This window comes from Cajanus cajan, chromosome 11 (genome assembly GCF_000230855.2).
Source record: "Cajanus cajan strain Asha chromosome 11, NIPB_CcT2T_4, whole genome shotgun sequence".
Lineage (NCBI taxonomy): Eukaryota > Viridiplantae > Streptophyta > Magnoliopsida > Fabales > Fabaceae > Cajanus > Cajanus cajan.
In genome coordinates, this window is record NC_138527.1 from 40,108,216 (window position 1) to 40,124,792 (window position 16,577).

Below are 16,577 nucleotides of genomic sequence, written 5' to 3' on the forward strand. Positions count from 1 at the left end.
CTATAATGAGGTGGAGCGTTGCGCGTGAAAGAGACGCGCGGGGTGTTGCATGGGGAAATAAGCAATAATTTGCGTGTGTTTATTTAATTGAGTTTGTGTTTGAAAGAGGAAAGAGAGTTGTGTAAATGAGAGAAGCTGAGAAGTGACGCGTGTCAAATGACAGCTGTATCCCAAATCCCAAGCTAACCGCTTCCCTGGAAGAAGCGGTACCGAATGCCCATAACGCTCGCTGACAACTCCAAAACCTAACTTGCCAAACCGGTGTCCTCACACCCCATCCCTCTCACATATAAACGAAACGAAACGCTCGATACACACACACACATACACCACCACCAAAGGAGATGAACCCTGGCGTCGTGGTCACCAGAAAAGACATGGACCGGATCAAAGGCCCATGGAGCCCGGAGGAGGACGAGGCTCTCCAGAGGCTCGTGGAGAAGCACGGGCCCAGGAACTGGTCCCTCATCAGCAGGTCCATCCCGGGCCGCTCAGGGAAGTCCTGCAGGCTCCGCTGGTGCAACCAGCTCTCGCCCCAGGTCGAGCACCGGGCCTTCACGCCCGAAGAGGACGACACCATAATCCGGGCCCACGCCCGCTTCGGCAACAAGTGGGCCACCATAGCCCGCCTCCTCCACGGCAGAACCGACAACGCGATTAAAAACCACTGGAACTCCACCTTGAAGCGCAAGTGCTCTTCCGCCATGATCGATGACATCCAACCGCTCAAACGCTCCGTCAGCGCCGGCGCCGCCATACCCGTCTCCACCGGACTCTACATCAACCCTCCCACTCCCGGCAGCCCCTCCGGATCCGATGTCAGCGAGTCCAGTGTACCCGTTGCGTCCCCATCCCACGTTTACCGGCCCGTCGCTAGGCCCGGCCCGGTTCTACCGCCCGTAGAAACCACCTCGTCCTCCAATGACCCCCCAACTTCTCTTTCCCTATCACTCCCCGGCGCCGACTCTTCTGAAGTCTCTAATCATGCCGCGCCGCCACCTCCGCCGCCGTCAAATACTATCCCTCTGCTGCCAATGATGGCGGCTCCGGTGCCTCCGCCGCCGGTGATGGGGCCGTTTAATTTAAGTGCGGAATTTTTGGCTGTGATGCAGGAAATGATAAGGAAAGAGGTGAGGAGTTATATGGAGATGCAGAATGGGATGTGTTTTCATGCAGCTGATGATGGGTTTAGGAATGCTTCCGTGAAGCGAATTGGGATTAGCAGGATCGATTCGTAAATAGTATCAGTAGAAAAAATGAGTAAAATGCTTGTTCGCGCTTCTAAATGGGAAAAAAAAAGAAGAAAAAAAAAACGTTTTTTTTTTCCATGTTTTTTTATCTAGGCAATAATTTTGGTTAATGTACAGTGAGAGGACTCATGCCGCTAATGAAATTCCTTTCTGAGAAGCGGAAGAACCAAGAGGGGAAAACAAAGCAAAAAAAAAAAAATTCTGAAATTTCTGTATTTTTTTTCGTCATCTCTTGGTCCTGTTCTCCTGGCTTAGTATGAAAAACAAAACAAAACAACAAGAAGTTTAGAATAAAATAAATAAAATCCTTTAAATCTTCTCATATTTATAAATATATTTTCTTGAATGCAAAATCTCAATTTGAATGAGTTGGTGAATTTGAAAGTAGTTAAATTAGTTTAGTGAAGGGAATATTACTGAATCCATGGTGGTTTCAGTTTTGATGTCGGGTCCCAAAACAGGCAGATCTCTAATTTGAAGAAACGTAACTTGATGAGGACAATAATAGGCAGTAATACTATGCTGATTAAAGATAAAAAAGTGTGGTTGAGCAACGAACAGTTTAGTAGGAAGTGGCCCCCATGTGTTTCGAGAGATAAGATTGATTTGCTTACTGGTATAGTGAATAGAACAAGAAAAAATCTTTTTCATGCATCAAGCGTTGAAATAATGGGCTATGAACCTCATCATTGCTTTGAAATGTATCAGTTGAAGGACTCGTGGTAACGGAAGGGGTTATAAAATTCCGGTGGCCCAGGAGCGGAAATAAATAAATTAATAGACGATGATGCAAGAATGAATTTGGTTATAAGTTATAACGGTTTAGAATAATGTAGAAGCTGGGCTAGTAAATGCTGCTTAAATTCAAAGTATAAACAATTGCTGAGGCCACTCTAACTCTAAGCCACTAGTTTCTTTTATCATTCGCAATTCCATTGATATTTTAAATTTCAATGACATTGATATCCAATTGTTCCGGTATTGGAGATTACCGCCGAAGAACTCTATACCGAGCTAAAAGAACTTGACAGCAATCTTGACCTAGAACATTTGATAAGAGTAATCTCTCCTCTTAGACCTAATCATTGCTATATATCATGGTGTAGCGTTACAGACATGAATCGCACACTCCTCTTTATGATCCCATAAATCACGCCTCATTATGGACTCGTAACTCCCGGTATTTATTATCGTTCCCACGGATTGTGGGATCTTATTGATTGTCTGAGTGAGCCAATGAATCTTCCCATATTTGGGTCCCTATTATGGGTTCGTCATTTTGCCGATGTGCCTCGGGTCGGCCAATGGGAGACCACCACGGTACATAGCCCTCCATGCTCGAGCACTAAGGTGCGAAGAGCATATTAGATCAATATTTTGCCGACCTACTTCGGGTCGGCTCATGAGAGACAACCACGGTACATAGCCCTCCATGCTCGAGCACTAAGGTGCAAAGAACATGTTGGATCAACATTTTGCCGACTTACTTTGGTCGATCTGTGGGAGACCATCATGGTACATAGCTCTCCATGCTCGAGCACTAAGGTGCGAAGAGCATGTCAGATCAATATTTTGCCGACCTACTTCGGGTCGGCTCATGGGAGACCACCACGGTACATAGCCCTCCATGCTCGAGCACTAAGGTGCAAAGAACATGTTGGATCAACATTTTGCCGACTTACTTTGGTCGATCTGGGGGAGACCATCGTGGTACATAGCTCTCCATGCTCGAGCACTAAGGTGCGAAGAGCATGTCAGATAGGCATTTTGTTGACCTACTTTGGGTTGCAACTTGGGGCGCACCGTTTGACTTGATTTATGTTGATCGTCTAAATTCCGACCTTAAAGTGCTCTTCACACTAAGGTTTGGATCGTCAAAATGCCGACCTTAAAGTGCTCTTCACACCAAGGTCTTGATCGTCTGAATTCCGACCTTAAAGCGCTCTTCACACCAAGGTCTTGATCGTCTGAATTCCGACCTTAAAGCGCTCTTCACACCAAGGTCTTGATCGTCTAAATTCCGACCTTAAAGTGCTCTTCACACCAAGGTTTGGATCGTCAAAATTCTGACCTTAAAGTACTCTTCACACCAAGGTTCGGATCGTCAGAATGCTGACCTTAAAGTGCTCTTTGCTCCAAGGTCTTGATCGTCAAAATTCCGACCTTAAAGTACTCTTCACACCAAGGTTCGGATCGTCAAAATGCCGACCTTAAAGCGCTCTTCACACCAAGGTCTTGATCGTCTGAATTCCGACCTTAAAGCGCTCTTCACACCAAGGTCTTGATCGTCTAAATTCCGACCTTTAAGTGCTCTTCACACCAAGGTTTGGATCGTCAAAATTCTGACCTTAAAGTGCTCTTCACACCAAGGTTCGGATCGTCAGAATGCCGACCTTAAAGTGCTCTTTGCACCAAGCTCTTGATTGTCAAAATTTCGACCTTAAAGTGTTCTTCACACGAAGGTTCGGATCGTCAAAATGCCGACCTTAACTTCACACCAAGGTCTTGATCGTCTGAATTTCGACCTTAAAGCGCTCTTCACACCAAGGTCTTGATCGTCTAAATTCCGACCTTAAAGTGCTCTTCACACCAAGGTTTGGATCGTCAAAATTTCGACCTTAAAGTACTCTTCACACCAAGGTTCGGATCGTTAGAATGCCGACCTTAAAGTGCTCTTTGCACCAAGGTCTTGATCGTCAAAATTCCGACCTTAAAACGCTCTTCACACCAAGGTTCGGAACGTCAAAATGCCGACCTTAAAGTGCTATTCACACCAAGGTTCAGAGTATAATTTTAATTTACTCTTTAAATTTGGCAATCTTAACCAGTCAAAGTCATCTCTGAGATGATTGAACTTGTGTATAAAAAAGAAGAAAATCAAAGCTAGAAGACGAGTAGTGGCTAAGGAGCAGGAGTTGGAGGCGGAGGAGCAGCGGAAGCATCGGCGGGAATAACGAGCGTTCAATCGGGAGGAAGAGGAGGCAGAGGATCGTACACCGTAGGTTTCCGATTTATATCCCACGGCTGCGTCCTCCGTGGCCGCGTCTTCCTATGATGCGCTGTCGCTTTCTTCTGAGGCTGAGACGAACACACTATCGTCAATCCTCCACCGCTTCTCTTCCCAATCCCCAATGCTTGCGACGGAGCCCTCACCACCTCGCACCCAAACATGTTCATCATCGACGACATTTTCCTTCTCTGCTTCGCAGTTCTTCGTTCTCTCGTTGCAAGGTTTCTATTGCGGCCAAGATTTCTTCTAGAGTGTGGCCTCCGGCGGCGGTTTCTGCCGGCGCCCCCAGTTATGGCACCATTGACGTCGTCGTTACTAGCTCCTGTCGCATTGCTTCTCAGAATCCTCGTCATTGCGACCTTCTGCTCACGTCAAACAACAAAGGTGTGGGATGCAGTTTTACCTGCCCCACGGTGGGCGCCAAAATGTTCCGGTATTGGAGATCACCGCCGAAGAACCCTTAGCGATACCGAACTAAAAGAACTTGACAACAATCTTGACCTAGAACATTTGATAAGAGTAACCTCCCCTCTTAGACCTAATCATTGCTATATATAATGGTGTAGCGTTACAGACATGAATCGCACACTCCTCTTTATGATCCCATAAATCACGCCTCATTATGGACTCGTAACTCCCGGTATTTATTATCGTTCCCACGGATTGTGGGATCTTATTGATTGTCTGAGTGAGCCAGTGAATCTTCCCATACTTGGATCCCTATTATGGGCTCGTCATTTTGCCAATATGCCTCGGGTCGGCCAATGGGAGACCACCACGGTACACCAATTTAATGTGAATAGAGCGAAGTTGACTCTGAGATGAGCAAAGAATACTGTGCCTGATGTTGCCATGGGGCGCGTAGCTTACAACTGTTAAACGTTTGGTTTCCTTACAATTCTTTGGGATTACAGATTTAGCACAACAACATGAGCTGATAAGCCTATTTTCTCTACATCAAATAAGAGTATGAAAATGGAACAATTAGGTTACAATTTACAAATCCGCTCTTGTGAAACTGCCTAATTGTCAGTAGAGGCAGGTTCAAGATTTCAGTCTCTGATTATGGCAGACAACTAATGCAGCCAAAAGACACCGCTCAGCCATCAAATGCTCAATTATATTACAGCATTGGAAAAAACATTGCTTAATACTCGAAGGTTAAATTAAGAATTGGTTTCTATTACAATAGTAATTCGGTAACTGTCATGGATTTCTCGGGAAAAAAGATATTGCCAATATACAAGAAATGCTAGTTGATCATAGCTTCGCATTCTTTTTAAAATTTGGTGCGATCAACATCATGTGGGGAAAGAAAGAACGTAATTATGTATTATCAAACAGAGCACTTTCGGCAAGCAGTGGAATTTCGGTAATGATTTAGAATAATAAATCTAAAGGAGAGTCGAAATCAATGTCTTTGAGACAGTGATTAAGAAATTAAAAAATTATAATTAATATACTCTTTCATGATTTTTAATGTGTTTCTAAAGTAATTTTTAATAAAAAAAATATTGTTAATTTTTATCCAGTTATAAAAATACAATTAGGTAGATTCAGTTTTTTACATGAGGAAACCACTAATTTTGCTACAAATGATTTGAGTGTTTCTGCTTAAATGTTCACGTGCCAAAATCTTCGGCAGGAGTCTTTATTGGTTTGGATTAATCCACAAGCTAAACCAAATCAATTGTACTTTTAAATTTGGTTTATATGTTCAGATCCCAATCAATTGAACCAAATCAATAAAATCTCATCATTGTTTTTATTTATTTATTTTATTTTATTGAAATATTGGTTTAATAATATGAATATGATTATCATAAATTCATAATCGATCAATTTATACTTCATTCTCTCTCTATTTTCTCTTGTAGCTTACATGTCACACATTACAGTTAAAATAAATCCTTGTTTGAACACAAAAAAAAAAATGAATTAGATCATAAAATCATGTCTGTAATGCCGAAATTACACCTAGTTGCTTTCATTTTGACCTGATAAATTATATCCAAGTTTCGAACCAAACACACATAAGTCGACTAATATAATTAATTAACTCACATATTATATGATTTTTTTTATTTATATTTATCAGGTTTTTATTATATAGATAAATATTACGTGATAATAGGTCAAACTGGACCACTAATTCATTTTTAGGTTTTAAACTAATTTCTGGCTTAATATTTTTTTTAAATTAAAATAAAAAATGTCATTTTGTCTCATCTTGAACAATAAATTAAGTCCAACAACCAAATAAGTGACCCATAAAAATGAGTTAAGCCTTATAATTCCGTCTTTATAAAGATAATTTATTAGTTGAATTAATAAAAAAATTACTTTGATCAGTCGTTATAAAATGGAGAGAGAAAAAAATTTATATATCCACTTATTTTCCATCAAATTTAAGAATTTTTTTAATCACATCGTAAATAAATTATTAGTTATACTATATTTTTCTTTCAAATTATTGAAGCTTTGTATATTTGTTTTTGTAAAATTAAATATTTTTTAGTTAATAGTATTAGTAAATGGAAAGTTGTTGCAACTAGGAAATACCAGTTTGCTTATATTTTTAGTTTTATATGTTTTACAGAACCTAATTTGTAAAAATCAACAGTTTTTTATTGGTTTCAATTATTTTGAAACAAAAAAATAAATAAAATTGACATTCAGTATTAATTATAAATGCTCAACTGAGAGTTTTTAATACAAATTGTTCAACACTTGTGTTACTTAATCAATAATTAATAGTTGAACCTGATGTTAAAATTTGCAACTAAATATATCACTTAACTCACAAATTAGTTAATTGAGTAGAAAGAAATTATTAGTAGTAAAATATTGTTTTGAGCCGTTGACAAGCTTATATATTTTTTATCATAGGATATACAATAACTGACTATAGGATTTGAATTTATAATTCTGTACATCCTATGTTAACTCCCCACCACTAATTCCATCAATCTTAGTGGCATTGACATCCATATATTGTTATGCAGTAAAACACTGCTTTTAAAAACACCACAGATATATAAAGCAAAAACAGTAAAGCTATAGCTGGTCATGGAAACTAGAAATTTCACTCAGGAAACAGCAAACCAAAAGAGATTATAGTGATAGGGTTGGAGTAATATATATATGGTCTTAAGTTCGAATTTTTATATTGTTTTTATAATTCTAATAGATAAAAAAAAATAGATAATTTTTTTTTGAAGGAGATCAGAATTCATAAACGCTAAAATGAAGAAAAAAAACAGAAGAAAAGAAAAAGTAACTGAAGGAAATGAATGAATCATCCTTCGATGAGTTTCACATGTTTGTTTGTGCTCGTGCAGCTATGTCATTTGGGCGTGAGTGGAAGACGATCCTTTTTGGGCTCACTCGTTTTCAAGATAGGTTGATGATATATACACCTCCATTTTTTTATACATACAACCCCTTTTCTTAAAAAAAAAATATTAAATTCTTAAATTATTTTTAATATTATTTGGAATATAAAAAAATTATTCTGGAAAGTGTTTTTCAAAGGTTGATGATATATACACCTCCTTTTTCCTATAAGTATACCTCCTTTCCAAAAAAAATAATTAAAATTTTAAAATATTCTTAATTCTTTTACTTTTTTTTTTTACATTCACAACATTTAATTTAGTACTTTTTTTTACAGATTTTTCTTTTTTCTTTTTTTTTTCTTTTTTCAATTTTTACATGCACTCCGTTATCTTTTCTTCACCCTACCTATTTTAGTAGCATGTAAAAATTGAAAGAGAAAAAAAAAGTGTGTGAAAAAAAAGAAAAAAGTAGAAAATTGAAAGTTAAAGGTATAAAATTAAAATATATATATATATATATAATATTTATAATTTTTTTAAAAAAATAAAGAAGGTGTACTTATAAAAAAAACAGGAGGTGTATATATAATGAGTCTTCCGAAAAGAACTTTCCGTCAGAATAATTATGGAAAGTACTTTCCAGAATACTAAAATTACTATTCCGAAAATAACTTTCCGTCAAAATAATTATGGAAAATATTTTCCGTAACACTAGAATTACTATTGCGAAAAATTCTTTCCAGAATATTAACAGTGTGTATTTGTTACCATAATTTCGGAAAGAACTTTCCGCAATAGTAATTTTAGTGTTATGGAAAGTACTTTCCAGAATTATTCCGACGGAAAGTTATTTCCGGAATAGTAATTTTAGTATTTCGGAAAGAACTTTCCATAATTATGTACAAATATACCTCCGAATAAAAAATTTCCAGGATAATTAATTTTTTTTATTTCAAATAATATTAAGGATAATTTAGGAATTTAATATTTTTTTTAAAAAGGGGGTGTATGTATAAAAAAATGGAGGTGTATATATCATCAGCCTTCAAGATATTCACATTGCACAGGTTTAATGGTTCTATTCTGTTCAGGCCCAAGCCCAAAAACCTAACTCCACCAATACTGAATGATAACTCCATTTTTTTACAAGTACTTCAACTAATGAAATAAAACAAACCTTCAAAGAAACAAAGAAACACTCGTAAGAAATCACCTATTCGTGATCCAACTTCACTTAGCAAGCGATGAGAGAAAAAAAAGTTTTTGAGAAAATGCGAGTGTATACTCATTCTGATTTGTCTCATTCTGTTATATAGTTGGCATATTTTAAAACAAATTATATTTCTTATATTTTTATTAAATTAAAAAATATTTGTAAAATAGTTTATACTGACATTAAACCTAATCGGGCGAGGGAAGTAAATGTAACTAATTTAATCCCTTTAGACATGTAATAAGATGTGCAGATTAAGTTTAATTACATTTTTCTCTGCTTTTCATCGTTAATCATATTCTTTGTTGAACTAGTTTTTGTGTTTTTTTAGATTCACCTCAATGGTGAACGTTTTTAATAATTAAAAAGGAAAAACATTTTGTTACCATTTTGGTTGCAAGCAGAGGAAAGTTATTGGGAGAAATACATGTTCCTGTGTTTACCTTTCGGCTAAAGAAAGCGATATTCGTCGATCTCCATACCTATAATTTTTTAAATATGATTAGAGACCACCAATTGAGGATTCTAGTTGTCCCGAACTTGGATGCACAATTTTGTCATCCATCAATCGTGACAAGTGAAAATGGAACAAATATAGATAGTTATACAGAAATTATGTTTTCACGCCATACTATTGGAAGAAGAAATCAACAAAGAAAATGAAAAAAAAAAAGTGTTATGAAAAATGATAAAAAAAAAATAATAATATAGAAATATGTTCAAGGGCGTGTATAAAAAATGGGTGTAAAAGACGTAAGGCTTAATGTTTTATGATTCGAGGAATGAAAACAAAAATTAGATTTCAATTTATGATTTAATATGATTAATATTATATATATATATATATCATCGCATTTAAAAAAAAATTACCCAAATAACAACTGTGTAAATTTATTTATCCAATTAGCATCATTTAATGTTCACGTTTGGAACGGACCGTTCTGAAATCAGAACGAGCCGTTCCAGATTAAAAAATAACACATGAAAAATGGGTCAGAACGGGTCGTTCCAAAATCAAAATTAGCACATACAAAGTGGAACCAGAACAGGTCGTTCTGACCTATCAATAATTTTTTTTTTCGATTTTTACTTGTCAAATACCAAAACTAAAAAACTAACGTTAACTAATTAAATTTATTGAATATTAACATTATAAATATATCTAAATAAATTTATTAAAATTTAATACAATAAAGATCAATGGTGGCAGAAACTGATTATGTTGTTCTCTAATGTCCATCTCTGTTTTAATCTTGCTAGACTTTGGCCGACCCTTGAAAGTTCTCTTGAGTTCTGAATTTGGCCACAAAGTTGAAAGAAACGCAACATCTGAGAAAAGTTTGACCCGCTGGAAGATTTACAGTAAGCTAAATGAAATGTGGTATGATTGCAGCAAGTTCCAGAAATGTATACGAAGGAGAGTTTGGAGAGCTCCAACATGAAGATTATTAGCCTTCTTACACTGGTCTAACTTTATGGTCAAATCCAGAACTCAAGCGAACTTTCAAGGGTTGGCCAAAGTCTAGCAAGATTAGAACAGAGATGGACATTAGAGAACAACATAATCGTGTAAAAAATTGTTACTATTGTCACACCCTTGGTCACACTAGGAAGACATATCCAAATATTGGTCATGAATTCAGTTTCTGTTACCATTGATCTTTATTGTTGTAATGAATTTTAATAAATTTATTTAGTTATATTTATAATGATAATATTCAATAAATTTAATTATTTGATGTTAATTTCTGAGTTTTGGTATTTGATAAGTAAAAAATCGAAGTAAAAAAAATAATTTATTGATAGGTCAGAACAGCCCGTTCTGCTTGCGGAATGACCCGTTTTGGTTTCATTTTTTAGGTGCTAATTTTGATTTTGTCCATTTTTCATGTGTTATTTTTTAATCTGGAACGGTCCGTTCTGATTTCAGAACGGCCCGTTCCAAACTGAACAATAAATGATACTAGTTAGAGAAATAAATTTACACAGTTGCTATTTAGGTAAAAAAAATTTAAATAGTATTATTTGTGTAAAAAGTTCCCAGACCTCAGGGAATAACCGAAAATTACAAGGATAATTTACATAGTGACAAAAAGATAAATATCCATTTCTAAACTCCGTGGCAGCCCAAGGAGAGGAAATAAACACAATATATACATTTCTACTTCAGTTTATTAATTGGTTACAATAAAGTTACTAAATATTAATTTAGCTAATTAACCATCCCATGACCTCTCTCTCTCTCAATATTATCTTTCATATTAAAATTCACAATATTTTTTTAGAGAAAAAATCACAAAAGTTAGACATTTGTTTATACGTTATGTAATGAATAATTACTTATATCGTAATAATATATTATCTTTAAAATAAAGTAATATTTGCAGGAAATTTTTACAAATTTAATATATGTACCCTAAAAAATTAATTCGATAAAATTCATATTCTTTAAAAAAAAATTTAAAAATTATTAAATGGTATAAGTGCATCAATTTATATTTAATGTCGACTGATATTATATATATAATAATATAAAGTATTTTTATACTTTTATTTAATTATAAACCATAATTTATAATAAAATTATTGACTTTGATAATAATTATTTTACATGTTATATTAAACATAATTTTCTATCATTGATAAAATTTATATTTATTAAACTTTATATCTCTAAAGACATTACAACTATTAATGGGTTGGATTTAACGGGAAAACCTAGTTTCCCAACGTGATTGACTAAAATTTGAATTACCATCGGAAGAGATACTCAAAAATTGATAATGACTCGAGTAAGATGCTTCAGAAAAAACACCAGCCCCAAGAAAGATATATGCGTAAAGATAAAATGAAAAAAAAAAAATGAAAACTTAGATATATTAAAAAAATTGATGTCATTGATCGAGATGAAACTTAAATATTAAAAGACATGAGAACCGATGAAAATTGATCTACAACTTGGCATCGACGTGAGAAAAATATTTGAGAATCTTGCAATCTTTGTTGATAGTTGGGGGAATGGGAACCCAAGTCCAAATACTCCGCTTACTAATGACCCTAGCACATTGATTCCGCGTTCACTTTTGCATCCGGTACTCACTTTCCACCCTAAACATTTGCACTAAAATCTTGGAACGCAAGATCCTTTTTGTTTCCCATGCAAGTAGAAATATTCTCTAGCTAGTCCAAAATTTTAGCGTCAAAGGTTTAAGTCAGGGGCATCATAAACTTATATGTAATTAATCCAACTAAACTTTTAAAAATGTTCATTAAAAGATAAGTTGACTCATTTAAAAATATTAAAATCTATCAAATTGAGTTGATAGTCTATATCAATATTTAAAAGGATATTATTTTTTATAGTATTTTTGTTTTCCCTTTTAGTTTTTTTTAGATTATTACATCCTTCAATTTCTTAAGAAAAAAAAATTAATGTCTTATCTCACATGAAAAATCTCTCTAGAATCTTTTGATAACTACCCATTTCATTATTATTTTTTATTTTATTTTAAAAAGACTAAGAGATACAAAGTGTTTCTCTCCCTAATAATAATAATAATAAGACTTATTAATAATAATATCTTCTGGTGTGGTTTACCCTAATGGAGTTCTTATGGCGTTAAGCTCACCAACATAAACCTACAAGTAAGGTAAAAAATGATTTTGAAAATTTCCATTGATTTTTCTACGAATGTTGAAATATTGACTCCCTAAATAGTGCAGCACCAACTTGACACCCTTTATATTTTTAATTTTGATTACTAAATTACATAATTAATTGTATGGATCTCTTGTCTCTCATTTTATATATGTATCTCTCTTTTGGGTCTTTGAATGTCAATGAAACATTTTATTTTTTTTCTATTCAAAAACTCTCCATCCATCCAAACATCCCTCAATAGGTCCCACCCCATCAAAGCTCGTCACCGTTCATTAAGTTAAAAAGTAAAGGGCATTGGTTGGGCCTGGTCGTTCTAGATGCCAAAAGCTAAGTAATCTTTTCAACCCCATGTCGCTTTATTTGGGTATAAAACACTTGTGGCACTTCCGAAGAAGGTTGAAGCCAACACAAGAATAATGAGACGCTCTGTTTCACTTATAGTACTGGTCCTCATTGTGTTGGCTGTGACAAGGCCTAGCCTTGTTGTAAATTGTAGAGTCCTAAAGGCCACTCATCATGAACCTGTGAAAGATCTGCTACAGGTTCCCACGACTTCAGCAATGAAAGAGAAAGCCAACACTGATGATAATATAAGCACACGAGTTTTGATTGATGGCCAAGTCCACGCCATGTCTTCAGGGCCTAGCAGAAGAGGTTCGGGTCATTAACAACACAATGTTTCAGTTAATGATAACTGGCCTGCGTTGATTTCTTTACCGGTTTACATATCATTACTAATATTTTCTCTATCATACTATTTACTGTAACATAATGTATAGCTTGTACATAAAATTATGGAATTGTGTAAATTTTGTCTATATGATACTTAGTTGTTGATATTTTCTAATAGCAAAAAAATACCCCTTAATTCTTTTTATTGCACATATTAAATAACAACTTGTAAGCTTGGAAGATGAACACAATCACAAACTCTCGCAACGGCACTGTTTAAAAGCATCTGATACTTTAATAATCTAACGTAGGGGTGCTGTTAGTACCACCATCGGGTATATTTGACATTTTTGAACGTGTAATGGTTTTAGGCTTTTAGCATCGGCTATAAAGGGAAGAAAAATTTAATACGTAGATGAACCAATCAAATATTTTATTCGACTCATGTCGTATGCATGGTATAACGGAACAAGAGAGTTGTTTTGTTGAGTCAATGTACCTGTGTGCCATAGAGAATAAGCGTTTTCACAGGTTTTCACTCAGAACGGAACAATAAATTAAAAGTTAATCACATGAATAAAGATTTTTTTACACCAGTAACCAATCATATCTGTTCTTACCAGGGATCGGTCGTAGGGACGATCTGCTGGGCAAGATTGGTGAGCCTCCTTTGCTAGATATGTTCGTTGTTCCAATGTTGGGGTGGTACCTGCAAAAGAGACTCCGATGCTAAAGTTAGTGTTTGTGGATGTATGAGTCTCGTATAAGTAATGCACGTACCTTTGTGTGAATTAGGGTTTCACTGGGCCTTGAACCCGAGATCAGTTATGACCTATTTAGACATGGGCCTTATCTTGGCCGATGTCGCTTAACGTGTGTCCGATGTCAATTTGTGCTGTAATGCCGAGTTCGAGCTCGACTTCGCGGTACGGATAATACAATATCTTTTAATAGTATCATGTCATTCACTTATTTCATAAAATAAAAATAAAATTAAATAATTTAAAAGATATGATTGATTGTCTGTGAAAATTTTTTTACACTGGCAATGTATAGATGATTAACTCATAAATTAATAAATATATTCAAGCTTGATCACCATTAATTAGCTAGTGAACCGTATATATATATATATATATATATATATATATATATATATATATATATATATATATATATTAAGGGTGTTTTAAGTAGTTTTGGGACATTCTTAAAAAAAATGAAATAGTTGGACTAAACAACATTAAGTTAAAACTGTTCTCACGTAAAAGAGTATAAGTTTGAACATATATAACCCTACCAAGCTTAAAATATAATTCGGCTCAAGTCTTGTACGACGTGTCAATTTTCCTTTTTTTTAATGCATCACTATTTCCCTAAATTATTTTGAATTTTTTAGTTAAGTCCTTAAACTAAAAGACAAAAATTATAATTGAGTTTTTGGTCTTTTACAAATTTAGTAACGGCTCCTTGAAATTAGTACAATCACCAGTAATTTGTAAGAGTTAATCATCTATACATTGTTAATATAAAGTTTTTTTACACTGACAACTAATTATATCTTTTAATTGTGTCATGTAACTATTAAATGTAAATGTATTTATAGTGACATGACACAATTATATCTTTATGATTTTCACTTTTAGTTTTAAATTTTTTTCTCTCATTAACATTTGGTTGTTCTTTGACATTAAAAATTCATTTCATGAAAAAAAAATTCAAAAACTAAAATTGACAAAAGTTTAAGAAGTCAAAAGGTAATTAATTTTAAAATATTATATATATATATATATATATTAAATATCGAGTTCTACGTCGACTTTAATTATGTCACGACATCGATCACGTGCGCGAGCTCATAGTCAATTGGGCTCGTGACTAATGTTAGGTCGACTTCAATCCCGTTCTCGTTTAAAGGGAAAAAGTTCTAAAATCATCAAGGTATGTCTAGTATAAATACGAGATATCTATATTATTAAGGACTAAGTTTAGTATCGAAGTCTATTTTGCAGGAACCACTCCTATCTCGACATAACTAACGTACCCAGGAGAAGAGGCTCACTAGTCTCATCAGAGTTATCGCCCCTCAGGCCGATCTCAAGTGAGAACAATATATATATATATATATATATATATATATATATATATATATATATAATAGGAGAGAAAATATTTTATTTTTATTTAAAATTAAATTAAATTATTATAATATTCTTTTTATAAATTAATCAAATAAAAAAATGAGTAATTTTTTTGTCCTAAAATTTTGATGTAAATTGCTAACATACTCTCGCTAAAAATAGGTGGGAGTATATTAAGCAATATATATATATATATTAGTGCAATGATTACTATTGTCTTCTAGTAAGTTATACATGTTAGAGAAAGGGAGAATTGGGTCCTATCAGATCTTTTGGTCAATTGATGGGACCTGAACCGGAAGTGGCAGAGAGGTAATTGAATGTGCCTTAAACACACGCAGTGAGGATTGGTTGTTGATCCAGCGAGGACCAAAGTCAGTAACATATATTTGGGAAGTTACATCTTGGTGAGTAATGCTCCCACAAGATCCTTAATTTGTAAAGTTAATAAAGACCACCGATGCAAATTTAAGCCTCTGCGTCCATGTATGTCTCAGCGGTGTTGTCTGGCAAAACATTGATGCCATCTTTGACATGGCGTTGTCGCTTAAGAAAACTAATTCTTTACTTATATTTTACTAGATAATATAAACATCTGTAGCAACCTCGGTCGCGACGGGACGGCGAAAAATAAATTGGAAAGAGGAGTCGCCACCAATGTTATTTTTTACGGAAAAACATTGGAAAAACCATAAAATAGAAAATAGTCTGCGAAAACCAAATTTTTGAGTTCGGGAGTCGATTACGTATGAGGAAGGTGTTAGCACCTCACAACGTTCGTCCTAAGACGATTACCTTTAATTAATTAAACTAATTATTCATAATTTATAAAATATTTATCTCACTAAAATTATCAAATATATTTTATTTAACTAATTTAAATTATGCATTGAAAAAAAAGGTTAAAATTATTATTGTTATATAAAAAGGAGGATAATATATTTTTTATTTTTTGGCTCGACAAGATTTAGTTCTTGCTCCTACGTATCTTCATGTGTAATGAAGAATCAGAGTCACGTAGTTCTTTGTAGAAAATGTTTGTGTGTTGATATTTTTTTATTTAAATTTATTTTTGTTAAATATAGGATTCTTGAACTGTCGCAGCTCATTCATCTTAAAAATATAAAATTAACTAAGGTGTACACCAAAGTCAATTCAATGAAATTTTAATTATAATTATTGCTAGAGATTGTTATGAGGTTTTAGACGAAATTAAAGATAAATAGAGTAAAGTAGAAAGCTTAAAAGGAAATAACAGAGGATAAGAAAAAATAAGGAGGCTCGGCCTTCCA

At 34.2% G+C, this 16,577-nt stretch overlaps 1 protein-coding gene across 1 annotated transcript; it reads left to right on the top strand.

The window, feature by feature from the left end:
• Positions 1-238: 238 nt before the first annotated feature.
• On the top strand, positions 239-1,582 carry LOC109811130 (transcription factor MYB44). The gene has a single exon (XM_020374778.3). It carries the CDS (start codon positions 345-347, stop codon positions 1,236-1,238), a length of 894 nt encoding a protein of 297 aa, XP_020230367.2. The 5' UTR covers positions 239-344; the 3' UTR covers positions 1,239-1,582.
• Positions 1,583-16,577: the final 14,995 nt, after the last annotated feature.